The sequence below is a fragment of the Anopheles nili genome, chromosome 2 (genome assembly GCF_943737925.1).
Source record: "Anopheles nili chromosome 2, idAnoNiliSN_F5_01, whole genome shotgun sequence".
Taxonomy (NCBI): domain Eukaryota; kingdom Metazoa; phylum Arthropoda; class Insecta; order Diptera; family Culicidae; genus Anopheles; species Anopheles nili.
In genome coordinates this window covers 62,896,437-62,922,085 of record NC_071291.1, presented here as the reverse complement: position 1 = coordinate 62,922,085, position 25,649 = coordinate 62,896,437, and the positions used below count along the sequence as shown (strand labels likewise).

General features: G+C 49.7%; 1 protein-coding gene across 1 annotated transcript; it reads right to left on the bottom strand.

Annotated features, from left to right (window-relative positions):
* Positions 1 to 374: 374 nt before the first annotated feature.
* Positions 375 to 24,582, bottom strand: LOC128720215 (uncharacterized). The gene is made up of 8 exons (XM_053813874.1): positions 24,337 to 24,582; positions 14,500 to 14,648; positions 10,138 to 10,444; positions 9,207 to 9,346; positions 3,584 to 3,722; positions 2,426 to 2,679; positions 1,260 to 1,464; positions 375 to 715 (listed from the first exon to the last, which is right to left on the bottom strand). The coding sequence occupies exons 1-8, from the start codon at positions 24,580 to 24,582 to the stop codon at positions 461 to 463; spliced, it is 1,695 nt and encodes a 564-aa protein (XP_053669849.1). The 3' UTR covers positions 375 to 460.
* Positions 24,583 to 25,649: the final 1,067 nt, after the last annotated feature.

The window sequence follows — 25,649 nt, the reverse complement described above, 5'->3', positions numbered from 1 at the left end:
CACGACGAGAAACGGGAACGTGTTGGTGGGAAAATAGTTTCCGAGTAAAATTTCCCCAATATGAGCACGCCAATCAATACCCGTGCCGGTTGGTACTTTCTCATCGTGTGGGGGTCACATTCTCCGACACACTTCTCCAATTAATCATCAGCTTCCCAGCCAGCTTCTGCCGAGTCTTCACGAGAATGCGGTTCCCTTTCTTCGACGTAATGCATTGTTCGTGCAGGATGCTTTTAAGCATGCATGTAAACCACAAATTTTCCGATGCCTTCTTCTTGTCGCTTTTAAGCACCATTTCTTTCACATTCCATGTGCTGTGTGGCCTAAAAAAGATAATAGAAAAAAAAGGTGCAAAACAATTCCTGGCCCTTCGCCATAAGTGTGCAATTTTATTGCGCTCCTTCGGGCTGGCGAATGAAGCTGCTCGATCATCCCAGGAAATCAATCACTGAAGACGGGTTCACCCGTAAAGGACGCTCGGTCCCCGGTCGGTCGTGACCTCAGCAGAACCACTCGATTGGCCGCGCGGTCGTTGCGGTCGGTTGTCGAGCTTCGCGATTTCCCGCTCGATCCACGGCCGGTACGCGGTCAGGTTGGTGAATAGATGCGGCGCATGATTGATGTCGGTGGACCAGGTCAGCAGACCACGAATTGTGCGGTGAATCTGACCGTTCGCTCCCGGCTGATCGCAAATTAGGGGCGAGCCGCTGTAGTCCTGGAGAAGAAGTTGAAGCAAATGCGAAGGGTGCATTATTATGCGTGCGTGCGATTTATTACGTCCAGTGGAGAGATTTTCATTGTAGTTTGTGGAAAAATGGTGCCAAAAAAAAGCCCACAAATATGCCTTTTTGAAAATAGGTCATCTAAACCAGGAGCCGAAATAACACCGTACCATAAATCTATCCAAAAGCTAAGGTGTGGTTTAAAAACATTGGAAAATGAAACAAGAAACCAGGTACACGCTCCGGCTCTGGCTCGAGCCAATCGTCACAACCAATTGGGCGTTTCATCAAATAAATTCCCAAGCGCATCGTGTTCGAGCAGAACGGCCCCGAACGGTCACCACATCCGTGAGCGTAAGAAAAGCCACAAGCCGGATTCAAGCCCTCTACCAGCTTTCCACACGTTTGGCCCCGCTCGAAAAACCTCCAAACGGAAACCACAAACGCTGGCACAAACGGCACACCGAAACGAGCCCGAACGAACGGATCCTCACTACTGGCCGCAGGAAAATCCAGGGCTTTTCCCCTCTCACTTACCACGTCCAGGCTGCGGGTTTTGGCCACACCAGCAAACCCAGCACACAGATTGCCACCGTGCTGCAGATACTCCCGGTGCTCCGGTCGGCACTCGGTGGCCGGAAAAATGCTAATATTTGTCGTAACGTAATTAGTGCCATCGCTGGGCGGCAAGTTGTCCGTGTCGCTGGCCGCCGGTTGCGGTGATGTCCTGCTGCTGCTACTGCTGCTGGTGAGTTCCAAGGTCCCGAGAGATGCATCCGGAGGCGTCGGTTCAGCAGGTTCCGCATACGAGGGCGCAGAAAACCGAGAACGATAGACGCAGGGTGCTAATTGAATAAGCGATGTTCTTTCGATGGAATTATTTAATTCAAATTTTGATCAAACACAAAACGCTGCCAAGCGGGAAAATTAACCCGGCGGGAAAAATGGTGCTCTCGGATGGCGCTTTTCTCATTAGCGCCTGAGTGGGGCGTTTGCTTTTCGTGGCGCGCGCAAGAAATGAGACTCGCGTAATGTGAGATTAATTGTCTTCAAATATGCAGCTGGCGAGCGTTTTTTTACCGAAGGATCACAAAAAATATCCTTCCTCAAAGAGACATCCATTCGTGCAGGGAAAACTAGACATTTTAAGCGCTTCTCTTGCAACCAAAGCCGAGACAGATCCATGAAGGATATGATATAAAAATTTGCAAGCCTTTCGCCAGGGACCTTAAACCAACTTCGGTTCCGTTTTTTGCCTCTTGTTTAAGTTCGCATTTAGCTTTAATCGAATCATCCCAACAGCGTCCTAGAAAGGAATAGAATGGCAGAATGAAAAAAAAAAACAAAAAACGCCCTACAAGCAATTTCCCGCACAGCCACATTTCGCTCATGCTAATTTACTAAACCAATCAATATTCGTCCCGGGCAGGTTAACGATCCCTAATGAGCGGTTCCGGGCTTTTTCCCGCAAAACCGACACACGCGGCCTAATTGCAAAGTCAAACGAAAAGCCCGCCCGGCACACACACACCCACACACACACAGAGAAAAAAAACGCGCCCCCTTAAGCGTAACTTTTAACCGAAAAGCAAACCAAAGCGCCACGAAACTTTCCCGCTTGCTCAGCACCCGGCACGCGCCCTACTCCTCCGCGCGAGGCCAAGACGCCAACTTACGCTTCCGCCCGGCCACTTCCGGTGTGCCGCCGCAGGGACACGGTGTAGCAGCTCCCGGTCGGGATGGGGCCCACTCCGAACGGGCGGTCTATAATTGATGATAAGCAAATAGCCGGTGCCGGTGTCCGTTTCCGTTGCGCACGGAAAAGTTGCGTCCCGGGCAGATTCGAGCGTCCCGTTCCGGCGTCCCGCACGCTCATCGGCCAAGCTCGCAGGCCACGCAGGATTGGTCGTGGTTCAGTCGAGGATGAAGGCAACGGTGGCAGCAACAGCAGCAGCGCCTGAAAATGGTATTAATAATTTATTTAATTCCATCCGCACTCGCTCGCTCGGCGTGTTCTTTTCCACCAAAGCGCAAATAGGCGCTTCAACGGGGCGATGCGTTCGGGTACCCGGGGCATCCAATATTCATCGGCACAAGGTTGGGGCAAAAATCAGCAAAAACCGGTTGACGATGGGTTGTTCTCTTTCAATTAATTTTGTCTTACGCTTGCCCGGGCGAACGGAGTTCTCTTGAAGAGGTTTCACGAGAGAATTCAGGGGTGCGTTTCCCTGTCACTACCGGGTGTTTATTGATATTGCACTTCCGTTAACAACCTGTCAGCATCCGGGGATGGGAGGCGAGCACTCCATGCCAAAAGGGTGGTAAAGAGCGCCAGCCACCCGCTCTCGGTAAAATAAAATCCATTGTAGCAAAGCTCCCCCAGGGAAGAGCGCATCAGACAGCGTGCTGTGATCTCCGACGATGAACCGACGGATTGCACTTGAGCCAACTGTCACCAGGAAGCGCGCGTGTCACCGCCCGGGATGCGAACCTTGCACACATGGACAACATCAAAGACGCGCCTCGGGTCGTTTCACACATGCCCAAGCGGCAAACCGGTGTGTTCGTTCGGTCTTGAGGGATGCAGAGAAGAAAAAAATAATAACAAGGACACAATCATTTGTCAACGGCGTGCGGATTCCGGAGCTGATGTTCGTCTGAGGCTCGTCAGACATCGGGAACATGGGGGCCTTTTTTGGTTTTTGTCTGTATCCTTTTGCACGTCACATCGCTCCTTACGAGTCGTTCCATCGGCCAGGCGTGTCTGGAAGCGCCCGTAACCACCTTCGGCAAAAACCGGAACTCGAACGACATCAACCGATGCTGCAATTCTATCGCACTTTGTACGCATTGTTACCTACAACATTGTGCTCGAGCCGCTCGAACGTGGTGGCAAACTGCTCCGGCAGTATGATCCTGCTGACGGCGTACCGCACACTCGGCCCGGTTGAATCCGTCACTTCCGGTGCGCTCCAGATGGCTAGCTCTTCCGGTTTCTTGCTGAAAATTTAATTACAATTCCATGAATGTATCACTGCCGGGGTAAATATCGCATGCAAAGTAAATCTGATTGGCTAAACTGGCTCAGGGAGGAGGGAACCGGAACAAGCACGAACGTTGGTTGGTTTGTGCTTGCTGGGCTCAAAAATAAATTATTTATTGTCTAACGCACGGCATTACACGATTATGCCATGTTGCGTCCCGTAACGGGTTTGTTGATGGTGAAATGGCAGTAAAACTTGCGGCATTGTAGCAGAGCAAATAACCCGGGAATGGGATGCGAACGGGGCGTTTTGTTCAAACAAGAATCGTTTCTTAGATAACTGCCTCTTCAGAAATATCGTCTAAAATTACCCAGCCTCTACGATGGTCATTACACCAGGTACATCAATTCCCTGCCTGGGTTTTCTGCATGGGCAAAAACTACTCAATCGCAATACCGCATCGAAAATCGGAACTCAACCCAATCGTACCAACGGCAAAGGTAAACTATTTTCCCGGTACACATGCTCGTTTACTACCGCCGTGTGCCTTTCATTAGCACTTCAAACGGTTCGACTTTCTCGGAGGAAACGCAACACAACCAACTCGCGCGGTCTATTTGCACCTGATTAACAGACGTCGATCGGTGGTGTTTGTTCAGCCTTTCCGCCAGAGAACGGCCGGGTTTGCGCACGGTTTTCCCCGCAATCACGAACCCATCGAACGTAAATATGAATCAATAAACTTCCAACCTTCATCAATATGTAGGGTTAAATAGAAGGAGCAGGGCAAAACCAGCGCGTGTGTGTGCTTAACGTGATTGGAAGGAAGGATATAACCACGCGCGAATGGTGAACACGCCCAGCGGTATGCAATTGACGCAACAGCACCGCCAACTGGTTTAATCAGTAACAGGGGAAAAAAATAATTCACCTCATTTGGGGAGGCCCGCCATCTTTCGCGGGGAATCTCTACGCGCATTAATCCCATTCCCGGTGGCGAAGGATATTCCGTAGACGAGGGTATTTATCCAAATACATTCAATTTTCCACCGACAAAGCTCGCGCGCACCCCGCGTGCTTAGGTTTGAAATATTGGCGGCATTGCGCACTGATAACGAACCGCGACGAAGCCATGCTCCTTTTTTTCGTTTCCCACGAGAGCCCTCCCATCAATCCGGTGCCAAACGAACCGACGACCGGATCACACGCCAACGTACCCGAGCGGATGGAAGCGCATCAGTGCGAGGAATAAAATTAACCAAACTCGGCGGCAAACGAGAATGGAAAAACCCGGTGGCACAAGCCAAGGATCGAGCGTACGACGCGCGCGATAAGGACTTAGCGCAATCATTATTCATCTCTCTATCTCCGCTCGGTTGTGGACTAATGAGTAACGAGCTCGTGAGGCTCGAGAAGCGCACCGACGGGCTGGATCCAGGGATCTAGGGAAGGGAGGCCAAAATGAAGACAAAAGACTACTAAATCGTAAGTAGCAGACCACCACGGGCGAGTGGCGGGCAAAAGGACACACGCACGGTACACGGGGGACGGGGGACGGGGGACGGAAATAATGGAAGGAAAACATCACAAAACGCGCGTCTAATCAGAAAAAGGATTTCCAACTCGTACTCGTCGTTCGTGAAAAACTCATTTCCTGACAGCCGCGAGCTCGAGAGAAAGAGAGAGAGAGAGAGAGAGAGAGAAAGAGCAAAAGATAGGACATCCGCCAAAGAACGAATCCGGACGAGCCGCGCTAAGCTGGCCGGATAAATTCCCACAATGGCGTGGTGCGGCACATCGAGTCGGGAAAGCGAGTTTCAGGAGGTTTTCCACCCGAGTGACGAAAGCACAAACCCCTCCAAACATCGGCCGCCTCGGAGGTTACGCTAGGAGTACAAGTATATTACTTTTAATCAATCATTAGTAAAAGCAGCTTTCATTTGTCTTCGGTTTGCCGGGCCTGCCGGGCCTGTTTAGCTGGCTTGGTCCATTGTGGCGAACGAACCACGCAAAACGCTTTCCTTTGAAACGGCGGATTGACGCCCTCGAGCCTTTTTGCACGGGATTTCCCGCAGTACTCGGCGCCACAGAGGGCAGATACGAACCGCACGCTTTCGCACAGCCTGCTACAACCACAAGGCACTCACACACACGTACACACAAACAAACAGACAAACAAACAAACAACAAAGTCAACCACACGAAGGATGCGGCCGGTTACCACGGTAACGGGCCCGGTTTCCCGCTCGGGGTTCGGAAATGAGAAGAAAAATGATGGATATAAATTTTCCTTTTAGCGAAAACCATTGTAACCGAGCAAATGGAAATAAACATTTCGCCTTCCCCCGCAGGTCCTGCGCGTCCTGTGGCGTGAGTGAGTCACTGGCTCGACCGGTGACTAAATACGGGAAAGTTTCTTCTTTTTTTTCTTCGCTTTTTTCACCCTTCGCGCTCTTGACGCTATCGCTTGCTGACGGTTGACAGATTTCCACCACCGGACCACCGGACAACCGGGTACACGTGGATGGGAAAAGATTCCAATTTTTCTTGCACACTCTAGCCTCGGGACAGGATGCTCCGTGCCGTGCCGTGGTGAAATACACCGTGCCGTTTTGCTAGCCTGGGTTTAGCTTGATGCGATTCTGTCACGCGGTACATCCATTTTCGGGTCCAGTTCGCATTCATCGCGTTCGTGGTTCGTTTTATTTTTGTCTCCCTCTGTAATTAATGCGCGTAAGTGGCGTTTGATGCGGCCCATTACGAGCTGTTTCTGAATGGCTCGGTTCCACGTGCCTCAGTGATCCTGCACTCGCTGATTAATGCAGTTAAATGTTGACAGTTTTTTTTGTTTGAAGAAATCTTTTCCGATGTTTTCTTCCATTTTGTTTCTCTATTTAATTCAATAGAGAAACCTGCCAAAGATAGTCCTTTATAGAGGGCGCCTTTTTTCACCAAACCAAGGTTCGTTTGGATCCACCCGCGCTGGGTAATACATTAAAAAATCCGCATTCTGTTTCGCCAAAACTTTCGGCACAAGCAAAAGCGCTTCGAATAGGAAACTAGCGCCCATAAACATTTATGAAAATTACACTCCACTCCACGCCGTAGCGTCCATAAGGCGCGAAAGATACCGTGGAATATGTGGTCGTAACGTCTTACGCGAAGCCCCAAGTGAGCCCGCGAGTGACTTTTATTGCCACGGGTACCTTCCTTTGCGCAAGTGGTGAAAAAAAAGGCATATCACCGGAACCAGGCAAGCTTTGGGTGTCTCGCCTCCAGCGGAAAACCGGAAAACATCCGGTACCAGGGGGGCACAAAACCCACCCTCTAAAACAAGGGTGGAGAGGTTCCAAACAACAAAAAAAACCCCTTACGAGTGTTTCCTCTGCCGAAACGGTTCACCCATTCGGTGGGCGAAGGAATTCGTAGCAAAACGCGCATCCAACTTCCTCGATTACATGCTATAATTAAAAAACTTTCTGGCCCTTCATCACCGCCGGAAAGTTTAACCCACTCGAGAGGGTGCAGTCGTTTTTGTGTGTGTGTGTTTTTTTGACTCCTGACTGCCTCAATTTCCGGACCACCAGTGCGTCGACCGGCACCAATTGTGGCCAGTTCCGCGGCTGCTCCAAAAGAAGAATCCACTCTTCAATCAGCGCCAGAAGAAAAGCGTTCCGTGCTGTGAGCCACATGCCATTGAGTTTAGTCGAGCGTTTTGAGACCTCTCAAACGGGCTCAAGCGGGTCAGGCGCAAGCTTTTCATCCTCGTATGAGGACGATCTGTATGGGGTCTTTTGCGCCCTAACCATGTGATTTCACCCACATCGCTTTAATGACAATTTAATTGCAGTTACAACGGCTTCACAAGAATTTCCATATGAAACCGTCACCGAAGCAAAACCCAAATGGTAACAGCTTGCCACTTTCCGGTGGAAAACATTGGCCCGATACGTCCGTTTGTCCTTCGCCCTCCTCCATTTAATCCTCGTCAATCGCACTCTTGCTGCGTGGAGGACCTTGAAAAAGGATTCAAAAACAAAAACATCGCATCAAAATCACCCTTCCCCGATGGCCGTTCCAATTTATTATCATCAACATCCTTTAGCCTCCGGGCCACGGGCACCACATCCTGTATCCTGGCCAGCGGACAAATCACCCGATGGCAAGCCCGCCTCGGAGCCCCAGGAGGGTGAAGCAGTTAAATCCGAATCCGGGCGTAATCATTTCAAGAGTCATCGACCACGTGTGTGGGTGGGCGCATTTTCCGGTTGATCCTTGCCACCGGCTGACCGCCCACGGCGATGGACGGCCGTTTTGTTCCCGCTGGTTGTCCTGCCCATTTGCGGGTGGTGCTTGCGTTATTTCATTTCGGCCCCGTCCGTCCGTCCGGTTTTGTTGGGCCAGGTTTGCGCCATCGGATGCAACCCGGGGCGTCCATTTCATTATGTACGATTATGTGGTTTTAAGCCCCACATTTCCCGGCCACGGGTCACAGTCATCCACCGGTGTCTTACCCGTCCGAGAGAGAGAGAGAGAGATTGCGAGCGATTTGTAACGCTGACCCAGGGTTGCACTTTCGCCGATGCAAACGCGTCCCGGTTGCGATGGTTGCAACCGGTGGCACAAGTGTCGTTTATTTAAAATTCAAATTAATACCTTCGTACGGTGCATCCGCAGCAACCTGAATCGTCCCTGGGCGCAATAGTGCTCGTGCCCAACGCTCGTGAGGTTCGTGTTTGCCTTCGAGGATGCGGCTCATACGTGCGAATCCCCCAGCAAATGAACGTTTCACGAGCGGAAATGCATCTTCCGAAATGCAATATTCGCTAACTGCCTTCCCCCTGCCGAAAAGGGCAGCTGCACGACAATATGAGATTTCTTTCACGATTTGGAACGTGTTTTCGGGACGCCGTTTGCCTTCAGGCAGACAATTCAGCATTCAGAGACATTTTGTAACAACGCTTTACACCGGCACGAAGGGTTGTATAATTATTTTAAAAACAACAAGCAATCGTACGAAAAAAACCAGCACATACACGGCAACAGCAAAAAAAGAGGTGTACCTCCAACAAGGACACCTCCCTGCGGGCGCAGGAAACGAGCACACATTTAAATTAAGCCTCACCGTTTGGTGTTCCATTTCCATTTCCCGAGGACCTTTTCCGGGGAGACGGGATGCAATAACGGTTTAATTTCCCATCCCGATCATCCCACTCGTCCACCCAACGAGGACAACGAGACCAAAGGACACAGGTCCCAGGCAACCCGCTGTACATTGTGCAGCCTAGAAGTGGCCAGATTCCGGGCGCAGGACCCGTGTGTCGTCAAATCGTCCGGGAAAACGGCAAAAATCTTCATAACCAGAGCACCAGAGATCGAGCTGACCGGAGTCGAATGGTCGCTTCGTTTTGACCGGAAGCGCTGGACGGCCACGGGGACTTCGTGGAAGAATTCGTTCTGCATCCCCGCAGCCGAACGGAGCATCCTGGTGGGTACTTACTTTATAACGCAGACTGCAGTTGTTAATATTAAACTCGGATGGATTAGGGCGCCAACGCAGACGGGATGCTTCGTTTCAATTAAACCGACCCGGTACAGCCACCCGGGTGGACGCGCTCGGTTACCGGCAATTGAAAGTGGCTGGAAATGGAACGAGAGAGCAAAAAAGCAGTCAAGAAAGGATGCCAAGGATCAGTAGTGTTGGGTTCGAGATTGTGGCGTATTTTTTTTGTCTTTCTGCCGGATAACAACTCCGGAGCGCGGTGGAGCGTATGGTGAGGAATATAAATTAGCATTTCGGTATTACAGGACTCACGGCCATTTATACGCTGAGGATCGCTGGAAGCTTGCTTTCGAGATTAGGCTTGGAAATTGAATAAAAATGCTACCAAAAAACACGTTAGATTCATTGTCTTTTTGGATGTTTCGCTTCTCAAAATACCCGTGCTAAGCTATCAGCGATGGTTTGATGTAATAAATTAGATTAAAGCTTTCTAATGTGTATAGCAAAGCTCAGCATGAAATTTTAAACCATCGTTGATTCGGAAAAAAATTCCATAAACCATGTTTTTTTTCTTACACATTATAAAGCTTTAACCTAACCATTTCCAAAAACCAAATCTTTTCAACTCCTTGATTACATACAAATTTTAATAAAATTATTTCCAATGCACTCATCGTCTAAAACATTTTTTCTACTCGTTAAAAGCTCCACACGATCACTTTGTAATACATTTCCGCCTAATCATTCCCGCTTGAATGATACATTTCTTGCGATTCATGCTCCTCTCAACACGCGCGGTAAAAAGGATGCCATTTTCTTCCGTTTTTTTTTTGCCCAACACAGCTCTCCCAACTAATTGTAGCCCACGGAGACCTTCACCATACCGGCCCAATTATATCGCCAGTAGTGCCTCCCGCGGGAGCCTTACATCAATTCCACCATCACCACAGGACGCCTCGCCGACTGCTGGCCGGTCACGAAGATCACGAACACCACCCGGTGAAGGTGAACCAGTTGGTCGAAGCCAAGGCGTCGATGAATTCGACACCTGAACCCCAACGGTGCTGGACACCGGCACCAGCACTGGCACCGGTAGCCGAAGGATCGAGGTGGGATTGAAGCGCCGTACCGGCGACAGAGAGGCCGCGACCACATTCTCGAGGGTTGCCGGGTCGATCGAGCGGTTGAACTTCTTCTTCCGGCAGCAGTGCTCCCGACAGGAGGAGTAGATTTTCCTGCAAATTTTCACGCAAAAAAAGAAGGACAACAAAAATGTAAGATTTAAGCCCAGCTCATAAAAGAAGGAAAACTCCAGAGATGCTCATGAGAGAGTGAGTGAGAGAGAACGAGAGCTGTCAGCGAGCCCTTGGTCAAGGCAACCGACCATTCCATCATCATTAAACGCCCATAAATGGTTAATTGCACGCATTATCTCATCCTCGCAGGCCCTCGCAGCGGCCCATGCGCCGATAAACTGAGACGATCAAAGACGCGAAACCCTTCACGAATCGTTTCCCATCCCATGGCCCGGAGGCGGCTTCTATTTAATTATCTAGTCGTGTCGTGCCGCATATTGACACTTGGACGCTGGTGTTCGATGGTAACCCGTTGCCGGAAGGCGGGCTCGGGCTAGAATGTGCGAACACGCTCAATTAGCAGTACCGCTGGCGCCCAGTGTCCTTGCGGGACGCCATGCACGCGGGTACGATGAACCGGTCCTGAACCGAGCCTGTACCGTCCGACAAATGCAATGCAACCGCCAGCGCCGCGAACGGGCGCGCGTAATGCTGATTGCGTACCACATGTTCCAACATTATCGCGGTCCACTTGAGTGGCCGTGGAAAGGTGAGTGGACATTAAATTCAATATAAATTTTATCTTACCACGCTTGCAAGGAAGAACCTTTGGGTTTGGTGCCCCTGCGGAGCAGTAGTGAAGTTTAATGGCGATTAGTTGTAATTGCTGGTAAATGCGTCAGGCGAGACAGGCGCAAATCGTCGTGCGTCGACAAATGCGATTTCGTACCGAATTGAAGATTAATGACCCGCCCGCACATAAATCGTGGTCGTGCCGGTTTAATGTCACTTTACACGGTTTTAGGAGGAAGAAAAAAATCGGATTTAAAACCATTCTTTTCACACTCGCTTACGATAGACGAAGCGAGATAAAGCGCACCTTTGCAGCGCAGGGAAAATGAAACAAATCGAATAAAATCAATCAACACACCCCTTTTCGCGAAAACGGGCCACTGTCGAATCTCGAATGCCAAATCGCTTTAAATCGCGCTCCATCACGTTCAAACCGACACGAACTTCGAACAGGCCGGAAAAGCGGATGGAAACAAATTTTCCAAACAATCACACCTGGGGCGGCTGGGCCGGTTGACCTTCATCAACGCTACAACCGGCACGGAAGCCGACAAACGGGCTTGTGCCGAAAAATTCGCGCATAAAAAAAATCGCAATCCCCCACCGGTTCGTGGCGGAGAAAATCACTTTTAAATTCACGCTCGCGTGGTATATCGATACACGGATCGGTCGCGGCTTCGGTTGAAGTGGAGTGGAAAATGGGGTTTGGAAAACCCGTCCTCCCGATGCCGCTGATTGAATGGGTTTGATTTATTATGTATGAATTAATTAAATTGATATTTGAACAAAATCAACCGGTGAATGGAAGGCGAACCGGTCATCCTGGCAGCCTCTCAGAGACTCGCCCGGCACCGGGAACGATGCGATTGGCGCTTTTCAGAGGGCCTTCGAGCCAAAACCGGCCGTCCGGCCAGCGTGCGCCATTCAGATCCCCGGTACTCCGAGCAGTTTGGGTAGGCGCATCCTTTCATCAAATCAAAAGGACAAGCGAGCTGTAATGCCGCATGTAAAATGAAATTGCACACACTGGGATTGGAGTGCCGTTTTAGACGTACGAGGTTTTCTTAAATTGGAACGGCACACGTAAAAATGGCTTCGTTAAGAAATTGAACCCGCTCGAGAGTGCTTCGGAGTTTTTCGAGTGCCATTTGCAGAAAGACTTTCACAACAGCAAATGGAGCACTTTTACCGGGTTGCTGGTGCAACAATTCACCATGGTGCCGTACCCAGCCAGACAGTGTGCAGTTTTGCTCCCGTTCCCAAGCATTTGCGTGAATTAAAGCGAGTGCATTAGCCGTAAGTGGCACAGGCTGGCCCTCGACCTAGCCTAGCGAGCAGGGCAGACCTCGTTTCGACCCAACCGGACATCATTGTTTTAGCGCGCAATGTACCGGCTAATCCATCTAAATTGCAAAACGCCAACCGAGCGGGCCTGCGTCCACGATGCGCTGCCACTTGCAGCCGATGCACCGATGCATCCAGACTGCACCGATCCAGAAATCACTCCAGCGCCGGTCACCGATGAATGATTGAGATCCATCGCCGGGATGTTTCCATCGTTCGCACGCACGTCCACGCGATGGAGTTATGCGATTTTGATGATAAATTACGTCCACCGGTGCACCTTGCGAGCAGCTTGTTTGCCGCGTAAATTACTAGCGGAAACGCATGTGAAACCCCGGCGCCGATTTTCACCTTTTCTCCGGGTATGGGGCATGAAAATGCAACAAATCGTTCCCTGTGCGTGGAGCCGCATGGAATTGTGGGGCTTAGAGTAGCGAAACCCACCAAACGGGTACTCGTAAGATGCAAGGGTGGACGATAGCCAACGCTTCCGCACAGGATGGCACAAAGACGGAACCGATGCGAATTCGATGCGGAAAGCCGTTGACCCACGTGTCAAAGCCCATGCTGACCCTTTATCGGGGCTTGATCGACACGGTTTCGTGGCCAGGTGAGATCATCGGATGGTGCGCCGTGTAGCCATCACTGCAACAAAGCCCTTTTGGATGGGAATTGATTTATGATGTGAACCCTTGAGATGGCACGAGGAGCAAAAACACGCTCCTAACAGCTAGTCACGACCGCGTCAAGAGCGTGATTTTCAATTTAAATCTCATCTAATTTCAATGCCAACTTAAAATCATGCAGTTTATTATTTTATTTTCATATTTCCATTTCAAATTATCTCTCTGTTATATATGGATTTTACGGAAAAATAAATTACCAGTAAAAATATTTCACAATCAATAATCTCCCACACACTGCCCATCGAAGATTCCCCAACCGCCATCGAAAGGTTAACAAAATTATCGACCTGACAACGGAACGATGCGCACGTTTGAGAGCTAATGGATAAGAAATAATAATAATCAAACACCCATTAATTCCCTTGCCAGCGCAAACAACAAGGCGTTCTGGCGTTATCAACGCAAGACTGCGCTTCCCCGATCCGCCTGGATTCCAAAAACCGCAAAAGGATGTAAACTGCATCCTACGGCGGCTTGCGTACGCCAGCGTGAGCCGCGCGGCTGCATAAATTTATGGACTTGTGTAAATCAACACGCGATCGCGCGCGTAAAGCACAATTAACGGCCGCCCCGGGGAAGCATCCAGCCGGGCGTGTGGTGCGACGGCTAAGCAATCAATTTATTAATTTCACAATCAAAGCAGCTACCAGCGGGCTGGTCGTGCAGTGCACAGACACCAGGATTAGCATCGCTGGTGACGCAATCGAGCGTGCTGGTTGGTCCTTCACAACGGTTGGAGATGCGCTCCGTGCATTCGCGATGGCTGCTTACTTGCTAATGTGCCGATAAGAGCTCCAGACGTAGGGGAATTAATGCGCGATAACTCAAGATGACCCTGTATGGGGTGGAAAATTCCTGCGTGCACCAGACGCCTCTCAAGCGCAACCGACGGTTGCAATCTCACGCACATCCGCGCTCATTTTCGTAGCCATTTCTTGGCGTTGATTTATGAGTTTAAACTCTCCGATCGATCGGTAGGTGATCGGAAATAAGCACAAAATAAAAGCTCTTAAAGAGCTCTTCATCTGCATGCTACCGGGATAGAAGCGTGTGCAAGCAATTAATTTAACCGACACCGTGCACCTTCCCAAATTGCTTCCCATCCTGTCAAAACCCGTGCGTGTTCTAATCCCTTTAAAGCAACTCGCAAAACCGCACCGTCGCGGTGTCTCAAGATGCGTTCGTCCTTTGTGTGGATGCCGTTTAATAAACTATTCACACACGCTCCCATACTAACAGCTGACCACAAGCCTGATCCCGGGCTTCCCCGGTCACAAGGACACGCGTCTTCGCAGCCACACACACACCGAAACCGAAAACCCAAACGCAAGGCCGATCGTTACAGAGAAGCCACCCCGGTCGGAAGTCACCCTCTCATTAGTGCCCGCTTACCTCTTCGGTTGGATCGAGTTGTGGGGTGACGGGCTGGAACCGGCCAGCAGGTCCTTGCACGAGTAAACCTCACAGTCGCAGTGCTTCGTGGTCACGTTCAGCGTCGAGGAGTTCGCCAGGCAAGTAATTAATTCCAGCTGCGGTGGCGGCTGCTGCTGAACGCCGTGCCCGCCGTTCATTATCCGTGCGAACCGCGCGGAACCGGAAAGCAGAGCGAGAGAGAGAGAGAGAGAGATAAAGGGGAAGAGAGAACAAAAAAAAAGCGAGGCTGGTGATGATTTCATACCGGAATAATGATACAGAAACGAGCGCAAATTATTGATATGACTTCCCATCGAAACTACTTTTATCATTATAGGCATCATTACTTCGGTGAGCATTTTTACGCGTACCGCGTCATGTTTGTGTTCGACTTTTCCCATCCTACGCGTGAATTGCGATGGAGCTCCAGCTCGATGGATCAACGGCAAATTTGAGCCAAACCCGGTAAAGGTTTCGTTCGTTTGAACGCATTTAAAAGGTAAATTGCAAAAACGCTTTCGCTCGTGCTTCCCAATTTGTGAATTGCAATTTTAATCTCGTTCAACAACACCCCGTTCTGTGTACGTGTGTGTGTGTGCGAACGAACATGGTTAAAAAAACAACCCTTGCACTCAATTACACCGTGTCAGCCGAGACGCGCCCCGTGACGGGAATAAAGCAGTAGATAATCGCAGGGCTAAAGACGACAATTTAATTTTCCACCACAAACGGCTTCCCGACCACCGGCGTGGAAGGATGAGAGTTGATTGAATGCTTCGGTTTCGTCCCCGGCAACTCCACACGTCCATTCCATTGGGATTGATCGACTGCAGCCGGAATGGCATCCGATGTGTCATCGGTGCATCACGTCACCGAACGTCACCGCCATTGCATTCTGTGTAAATAATGAGACTGACGGGGTGCCTTCCGGGAGGCAAGCAATGCAAAATCCTTCCAATCTTCATCCTTCATGCAACCGTTGCGGTGACAAGCGGCGTTCGTTCCGATGCACCGATGCACCGATGCAGCGAGAACAGAAAGCGAGAGAGAGAGAGAGAGAGAATGGTGGAATGCGGAAAGAAACGAAAGAGAGAGAGAGAGAACGAGACACGTAGAACAACAAAAAAACCTTCCTACAAGCACGTACGTGGGGTTTTGGATGCCACGAACAAAACCAGTAGTACGTACATAAATCCCGGAAAATGTATTCCTCGTTAATGGCAGGGAAGCTCATCTGCTTCGTTAGGGCAACCGATTTTCGAAGAAATGAACCGGACGCAACCGATGCATTAATAATGTTCGTTAAATTTACCTTTACAACGTTTCGTTCGTTTTTTTTTTCTCTCCCTTTCTCTCTCTCTCTCTCTCTTTCTCTCATATCCCGCAGCGTCGTCGAACGGCTGGGGTTTGGTACGATAAGCGCGATTAAACAAATGGTGGGCTATTTTTCTGGAGCTTTTCATTATGACGTCGCATTCGTTTAATGGCATCGATCGGCTGGCAAGATGGCTTCCGAACGAAGGCACAACGTACGGCAGGAATTATTCAACCCAGCGACGGAGATAAACGGCAACAAGTAGCAATGAGGCTCCTGATTTGATTGATTAAGAGATTCGCTCGATGGCATATAACCGCCCATTAGAGCGTCCATGGTTATAGCGTGATTAGCTGCGTATTTAAAAGGCATAAATCCACAGCACACGAGCTCATAGGTCAAATTCAAAATTCGAATAAATTCGACTCAAAAAATACTCCAAAACAGTGGCATTTTCTTCGCTAAAGGTATCCTGAAGGTATCGAAATGTTTCGTCCTTCGATAGGCGATTCTGGAACAAGAATATTTCCCAGCACACGGCCACATACACACTCAAAAAACTCGCCCACACAGCACCCAAATTTATTAATCGCCCAAAAATGTCACTCCTATTTGCGCAACTATCGTTCGCCAACGGTCGCGCCAAAAAACGCCCCGCCACCCAACCGTCCTAATTGCACACCCCCATCACCCCCTGTCACGCCCCAATGAAGTGGGATTGATTGTGTTGTTCTTCGCGACGGTAAGTAAACAACGTGCGCGCAATTTAGCGGCATTTGGCGTCCCACGAAAACTCAAAGCGCGGTGCACGCGCTGCAATCGATGCCGCAACGGTCGCCGAAGCCACCGCCGAAAAACATATTTTCAATTTTCCATCCGACCGCTGGCCGACGGAAGCGGGCGAAATTTAAATCCCTTGTTTAACGCCACCCCCACGCGCTGGAAAATCCACACGCTTCCACCAGGCCCGCAGGCATTCATTTTATCAAACAATGATGCCTCGTTCGGTCGTTCCCGGGTCCACCAAGCGGAGCGAAAACTGGCCTTACCGTGGTTGCGATTTTTAGCGACGCTTAGCCCCCCCCCCCGTACCCGGCTCACCAGCCAGCCTGAGTGGGTGTGGTGGGTAAAAAGGAGAGCCGAGGAAAATCGGGAAAAATCACAAAACGTCAGTTTCATTATTGCACGCAAGCTAAAACAAACTCATGAATAAATAATTTACATTTTCCGCTCAAACTCCATCATTTGCAGGCACCATTTTCCGCGAAACAAACCCCGCGGGGGTGGATAGCAAAGGGTGGCGGGACCTTGCCCGATTTTCCGATTCCCCGCAACGTGGGACGCGGGAAAAAGGAAAGTGACCTGGCCAAACCACCTCCGCGCGCGCGGTTCTGACGCATTGACACAACTGATCGGGAACGCGCATCGATTTGCTGGCTTCGGTGCAACCGAATGGATGGAATTAAAAATGGAAAGTACGCTCATAATACAATTAAGCTATATCGTTCGTTCGTTCGTTCGTTCCTTGCCTGGGGAGGTGGCCAGGGTTGGCACTGGCCGTGGCTTCTGCCGCTGACAATCGACTCCGGTTGCTCGGTAGGGTGTCTCGCTTTGTGCGTTGTGTAGCGCATGTAAACGAGCTACGGTACAACGGTTGCATTGGCCATTCGATAGGCTACACATCTGAGGATGGGCTAATGCATTCAAAACTGCGGAGCAATGAAGCGGAACGGGTTGAAATTTTCGAATCGAGTCGCGTTCGCGGAACTGCATTCAGAAGGTCTGTCATGCAGGGGCAGTTAAAACAATAAGCTTTCGCCAATGACTTGTCATGGGGCTCATTTGAAGTGTTTTAAAGCCTCAAGAAGAAACTGCTGTAGTATTAAATTCTTCATTATTATGTTTTAAAAGCATGCTTTGATTTGGTTTTATGCTGTATATCGTCTTCAAACAGATGCAAAAAAGACAGCATTTCCGGAACTGAACTGAAACATTATCGTCCTGGAACTTGGGCACAAGAAACAGATGCATATCAAAATCTCTGCTAAACACGATTGGAAAGGATAACGGAACACCCTAGCCTCATAATAGATGTACTTTAAATTAAATGATGGAATAATTAATAATATCAAGCAAATAAATCACCCTCAAAAAATTTAAACCCTCTTCATCATCTATCTTCCCTCTTCTATCAGCACTACTAAAATTAATCAGTTTTAAATATAATTAATTTTATACCACCCTAACAAACCGCTGGCCGCAACCATCGGTGGAAAAGCTGGAAAGTGTCCGCTCGGTCCCGCGCATGCACGGATGATTAAATATTTAAACACTCGCACCGAACGTGCAGCCGGAGCCACCCACCCGCCTTGCGTGAGGACCGTTGCAGGAGAGAAGGAATAAAAAGGACAGCAAAAAAATAAAGATCACCTCCCCATGGCTCCCCAACCAGGGCTCGCATGAATCCGTTAACAGACAAACAACACAGGACGACAATTGTTGACAACCACTGAAAGGCAACATAAACCCGCGCCCGTGGCCAACTCCCCAGGAAACTCCCGTTTTGGGGTCTCGCGAGCACACGCTCGTAATCAAAAGCAAGACCGGTACCGATGCATTCAGGAGCAGAAGTAAAAAAGGAGTGGAAAAAAAGCCCCGGACACAGAATGAACACATTGCACGTGCGAGACCGTTCGGGTTAGGGCAAAAAGGGGGCAAGGCAAAAGGCAATGGAACTGGCCGGAATGGAGTGATCATTTAAAACACGACCACCAGACGGTCTGGCTCGGACCGAGACCGGACCGGAGTCGTATTGACCGGTTAAACAATGCCTCCACAAAGCCGCCTGCATGTCCGCTCGAAAAGCCCTAGTCCGGTAGGTTTTCCCGGCCCGCCAGTTTTCCCGACCGAACGATGGGGGGGTTTTGTTGAGATTGAACAAAACTGCAGCCTCCAAAACTGCGAGCGCAAAAGTTCGGCCAGCCACCGTGGAGCCAGCGTTCGTCGGGAAATGGCGCCCGGGTGCATGGAAAATGGCCTGCCGTGGATCGTCCAGGCCGGGCAGCCGGCCAGGCCGGGCAAACGAGACCCGGACATACACGGGTCCGGTTCCGTAAGCAAACACACATTTTGAACACATTCTGCGGAAAACTCGCTGCGTGTTGATTGCGAATCCGCTTCGGGACGACGACCCTGGTGGGTTTTCCTGCGGCGGATATGCCGCGTCCCGGAAGGGACGCCGGAAATGACGCAATAAAAGGGGGAGGGGGAGGTGGCGGGGGGATGGCACACACGCACACAGCGAGATTTAGAGCACTATCGCTGATTTATAGGAATCGCAGCTGGCAGGAGAAGTAAGCGACCGTCGAGAGAAACCAACGTTGGCGCAAGTAACGACGCGTTAAGTGAGGCGCTCGGTGCCGTGCCAGTTGTGAGTTGTGAAGCTTGATGTTTGGAAAAGAAAAAATAAAACCGAAACGAAAAATGCAAACTTTACCCATTGGACGGGTTTAAAAGCTTTTGGCTGGGGCATGAAAGCTGCAAATTGGATTTGTGAAAAATAAAGCTCAACAGCCACAGGATTCGTTGCGATAATAAATTTTTATTGAGTTGCGAGAGTGTTTTGGCATGAATTTTGGGCTCTTAAAAAGAACCCTACAATATAAAACAAAAACATATATCATGCCCCATAGCCTACTGAGTGGAAAGCTGTGCTCTAGCTACAGGCGAGCTTAAATTCAGCCTGCTACGATCCAGCTTTGACACGTTCAATTAATGATGTGTGTATCTAAAAATAAATGCACATGTTCTAATTATTGCCCTCAAAGAGAATATTAATACAGTTGATTGTTCGTTATTCAAAATTCTTTAAAATAATTTAATAAACTCAATAAAATACCACACCCAAATTGAGCCCCTTTTGAGATCATATTTAAGCTCAAAATTCATCTCCCTATACATCTGACCGTCACCATACAACTGGCCTACCGCTAATGCCCACTCCAACACATTAGGCTTACAATTTGCGGCACTTTTCAGCACCCTTCCAAACTTCAGCCACACAAGGCTCCCAACAATGGCCCGCTCTTCGGCTCGCTAAGAAGCTAAGAACCGAAAAGAAAAACGGCAGCTTTCTTGCTTCCCTCGCAACCAACCGGTCGGGTTAACCGCAATACTGTGGCCATCATCGACACGGCCAACCGAACCGCAGGAATGTGCCGACCAAATTAGAGCATTTTTCGGGGCAGGGGGTATTTAATATCCCCCATCCATCCCCCATCCATCCCCCCAACGTCCCGCTCCGCCCAAGAGAACCGTTTTGGATGGGCTTTTTTGCGGTTGAGGGATTCTTTCTGCGTTGCTCTTCTCCAAACTCCATACAGGGTGTGGGAACGCTCGGGGGGTGGAGCTGTGCAACACACACACACACACACATACTCCTCCCTGCTCCTCCAGCACCGATCAGGTCAAGGACACGAGCCACCACCAGCCCAAAAAGCGCACCTTTTGCGAGTGGTAGAGACGGCACGTGGACAACCACAAACCAGCTCCGTTCCAAGTAAGCCGGTTTCGAAACCTCGAGCACGCCTTTAAACCACCCGAGGAACGCAAAACCTTAGCGAGCGCTTCGGCGAACGCAATTAACGCCTCTTACGCGAACGAGATCGAGCAGATCGGCAGGCCTGGCAAGCCCTGGCCGCTTTCATCTCGTGTTTTATTTCGATGATTAATGAATGGTCGATAACCGATGGGACGGGAACAACCGCGAACGTACAGATACGTACGGTTGCGAATGTAGCAACAGAGAGAGAGAGAGAGAGAGAGAGAGAAAAAGCGCCAACATAACAGCACACTCAGGCAACATCTTTGCCATCTCGGTGGGGTCCGGTTGGCCAAGGTTTACCCCGTCCCTGGGCGGCCAAATCCGGACCCCATCCGGCCAAATCGGTCCCGAACCGGGTTTGAAGAAGAACACACCATTTCTGGTAGAGAACGCGCAAGAACGAGCCCAGAGGGTCAATGACAACGCCTGGGATGGCCCCTCCGTGTGCCTTCCCGATGCAGTGGGGTCGGGGTCTTTTTTTTTGTTTTATTTTATTCACTTTTTCCATCTTTCCATTCGCCCTCCACGATCGCTCTTGATCTCCCCATCCATCGGCCTTTCTTTCACTGGTGTGTTGAGTTTTATCGCATTTCTGCTCGCTGCCCGGTTCGCGTCATAAAACGCGAACTAGAGCACGTGAAGGGCAAACCCGTCGCCGTTCTGGCTCGATTAGCGAAACGAACGTATCCCCCATAGCAGTTGGAAATGGGATTAGCGAAGGTACCGGCAAATGCCCACCCCATTGGGTGGGTTTTGACGAATGCTTCGTAATAATTTACTTGCGGCACAACCGCACCTAATCCGGCTCGGGCGGTTCTACATGCCATCCGCGGATGGTCCGTGACCGATGTGGTTTAAGACGCGTAAAGAACATGCTAGAGCTTGTGTGCGAAAAGCGTTAAAAATGGCGAGATCGTGGATGATTTCTTAATGGCGAAGGAGTTCATGATCGCGGCTAACTTGCGATAAGCGACACTAAACGCTTATGAGTGTCACAATTGAATCGAGTTCTAGGTGCAACGGTATAGTAGTTGGGATCCTTAAACGTCCTGAAATTTTATTAATCTAAAGAAATTTTATTTTTGCGCCACCGGAACAAACTTAAAACACATTCTCTTAGGCTCAAGAATATTTAACTAAAAATAAAATTCTTTCTCAAAAAAAAACTAACCATAATCCTTTAGATTATCACACAACAACCAAAAAAAACATCCGCGGATTAGCATAAAGACACCTGTTTAAACACAACCCATCAGCTTAGAGCCCCGTTTAAGCTTCAACATCGATTGGCGTGAGAGAGCTTAAACGCGATCATACCTGCCTGTTCGTCCTGAGATAAGCTCACCGATCCTTCTCGCAAACACACGCCACCCATTGCCCAGTTGCCGCTTTGATGTCTTTATCTTCAGCCCATCATTATGTTTCAATTAGGCACCTTCCCCGGCTTTGCTTTTTCATGCCCCAGTTCACCCACCGTACGCCGCGAGTTTTTGGAGCTTTTCTCACGCGCTTAACAATAAATTAAGCCCGCGAGCTGTCAAAAAACCGGTCCCACCATCGTCAAACCCACGGCCACGGGTGCTGTCACACGCCACGTAACGTACAGAACCGGTAGCGACCGTAGGCGACACTCGCGATGCCCGATTGCGGGTGTTTTGACAGGTTGATAGCTGCCCATCGTGCGCCTCCCTTGGAACCGGTTAGCTGGACCGAAACGATGCGTTTTAGAACGTGGCCACGCTACAACCGGGGTTTGGGCTGTTGTCAATCGAATGCCAGCTTTAGGCCGGGGGAGTTGCGTTACATCGGCAATGAAGAGAGAAGGGAGAAAAACAAAGCCCACCACCGGGGACAAGTAAAACCGGGCGCATTCTGCAGCAATCCATTGCGATTGATACACGCTCGTATGCAAATTCGTGGTGACTTTTGATTCGCAACACTGGCCCTCTGGGTGTGAAGGGGGCAAAACACGGAAGGGTGGATCGTTTGTCAAATTGTCAGGACGAATAAATATCACATCTTTCCGTCCGCTCGATGGCACCTGATCGCATGCCAGCTCGAGAGTGAGAGAAAGAGCCAGAGTGCCAGAAAACATGGCATGAAACATGCATCCAATTGCCAGCGAATAGTGTCCTAGCGAGACTTTTTTTTGGGGTGCAAACAGCGAGCAGTTCGGCCCCCAGAAGGGGGTAACAATAAATTCCGAATTAAAAAATACCCCCGGGTTTGTTGAACTTTTTTTTGTTGTTCGTGCCACGTGCTGCGCGATGCAGCAGGAAGCCAAGAAAAATCAATAGACGTCCAAAAAAGGGACCTTCCCCGAATGGAGCGCGAAGTACTCGCGACGCAAAGGTTGTTAAAAATTCTATAAATTTTCAAATTTCATCCCCCCGGGGTTGGGGTGGAATCGTGCCAAAGCACACCCCGGGGCTCGGAAACCCGGTTACCGGGTGCGATAGTTATCCCCCTAGTGGGGTTGAAAGGACACATTCGGTCGCATTTGGCAATCGGGTGGATCGGCGGGATGCGAACGTGCGTGCAATTCTAATCAATTCATGAGCGCTATTTTTCATGCCCGAAGAAATTGGACACATTTTTCAACCCGTTCTTGGGTGTCGTTTTGCTGGTTGCAATGTGTGACGAACACGAGCAAAAGGGAGGTGAGAAACTCTGAAAAAATGGAGCCTTAAAAATCACCATTCGTTAAACAATAATGCTTTACGATAAGGTTTATCTCTTCTCAACGATTATTGTCCTTAAATGGGTCGAGCTTATAGGCAATATTGTCACTTGGCCTCCGATACACGATCGGTGTTAATGAAATGCATTATTAATTCTCGCACATCAGCATCCCCAACGAGAGAAAGCGGAATGATCAGCTTTCAGCAGGACCATTTCGCATGTTCTGCCGATTTGGGAACGCTTATTTATACTCTCGCGTATTTCTTCCACTTTAGTGCGTCACTGCATCACGACTGGATCCTCTCTCGAACGTGAACTAAATTGCCCACAATTCGTAAAGTGCCCTTTCACAGAAAGTGTGCCAACATTCTCGTAATAAAATCCAAGTGCATTGTAAATCGAGAAAGAAAGTAGTTATAAAAATATATTTATTCATGACCAGCCTATCTGTTCGCTCCTTTGGTACAATTTAAGCTTTCTAGGTAAGAGCTTTGAGACTCCAAAAAAGCTCCCAATATACTAACTATAAAAACTATATGCACGTCGATCATCACCTCTAATACCTAAGGGGTTTGAGAAACGCTGCTTCCATTCGGCTGATGCGCGTTATAAAGCCATTAAAAGCCGGCCCTCGGCTCGTTAGAGCCTCGCTAGGATGGGATTTGTAAATAATCTACCCGTTTTATCTGCAGCCCCGCACCAGAATGGGCTAAAAGATAGCGCCAAAAGCCAACCCCCGGTGGGGATAATTAATATCGGCGCGCGCACGAGCGCTGGTCAAACCGGAGGCCGGGACGAATTCTATCCCAAAATGGCCCCACTGATTGGCACCGGGCGAACGAGCGTACATTAAAACATAAAATCAAACCCACGAGTGTAGAGAGAAAGCGAAACGTGCCTCGCGATCACACCGAACCAGTTCCCGGACGGAGCTAATTTGTGGTCCCAACGTGGGGTTGTTTTTTTTTTGTCTCTCTCGTACGAAATCAATCGTCTGGAAGGCGCTCGTAACTAGTTTCGCAAACAACCCCCGGAATCCCAAGGGGGATCGGGAAGCTGCCGATGGAAGTGATGATCGTAATTAATCCCCACACCCGGGGCCACAATTTCCTCCAGTCTCGATGCGTCTAGAACACAAATACTCCCCGTAACGAAGCAAACAATGGCATACGAAAGAAAAGGAAGAAGAAGAAAAAAGGTGAACAACGCTACTCACAATTTCATTCAGCACATCCGCCAGCAAAATCAACCGCAGCTTCGACAGCTTCGTCCGGTAAACGTTCCGTTCTGGGGTGCGTTCGGTGACGGGTGGCAACACCGCCAGAACCGACCGTCCGGCAGGACCTCGCTCCTGACCGGTGGCTCCCGGTCGGTTCCATGCCACACCGCCGGTGTTCGCATAAATTTGTACTAAAACGCTTAAAATCACAACTAATCGCATTATCGTCGCTGAAATTTGCATCTCATTTGAATGAACGCCGCGAACGAAAGGAGCGGCCAGGACGTCGTGGGTTTGAATTTGTGTCGCGGCTTTTACCGCGGTTTTTCGCTTCGCCTTTTTTGCTTCGATGGGCGCTTCCTTCGCCTTTTTGGCCCGATGCCCCACTTGAGTGGCCTGTGACCGCGTCGAACACGGCCACTATCGCTCCCGGCACAACCACCGTTATGGTGAGCTGGGGTTTTGGGGTGGCCGTTCCTCGGGACAGGACGCGACAGGTGACGCGATTGGCTTCCGATGGCTGGTGATGGGCGTTTCGTTTCCACCTTTATCTTGGCACTTTACGCAGGAACACACAAACATTCAAGCACACACACACACACACGTACACGTACACATGCACCACGGAGGGAAAGGAGAAAGAACGAAATTAACGAAATTATGTGCTGGAGTCCGGGAGGTTTTTTTTTCTCTCTCTTTTTTGTTCTGTTTTTTTTTTCAACCAAATTGAGATGAGAAGGGAGTAAAAGATGACCCCCTTGCGCTTCCCCTTGTTTAACACGCGAGTCACCCCGAAGGGGGGGGGGGGTGCTGGGAGGTGGAAATGAAAGACAAAAAAGCCGTCACGCGCCCAGCACCGTTATCAGCGGGTGCGAGAACCTTCGCTTTCCCGGTTCCCAGAGCAAGCGCCTTTAAATCGCCTCTTTTCCACGCCAGGCACGAGGTCCCGTTGATGGATGCACTTTTTTGTTTTGGTTTTTTCTTTTTTCTTTGGGTTTGTTTTAGTAGCCGTGTAACTGTACGCCCCGGAGAGGAGCGAAAAAAAAAGAAACCCAATGTATCAGAGTGACAATTTCGACGGGTCGCGTGAGCAAACGAGAACAACGCAAAACAAAAAACCAAACGCGCATGGCATGCTTTGGGGAAAGGAACTAACGGTCGGGTGAGCGAACTCGTGCTTCACAGCCTGTGGCTACTGTGATAAAAGCCCCAGTTCGTTATCGAACGTTAGAAAAAGCTTGTTTGAAAATTCACTAAAGCGCACAGGCGACTCTACTAAACGGATGATTTAGCTTACGCTGCACGAAATG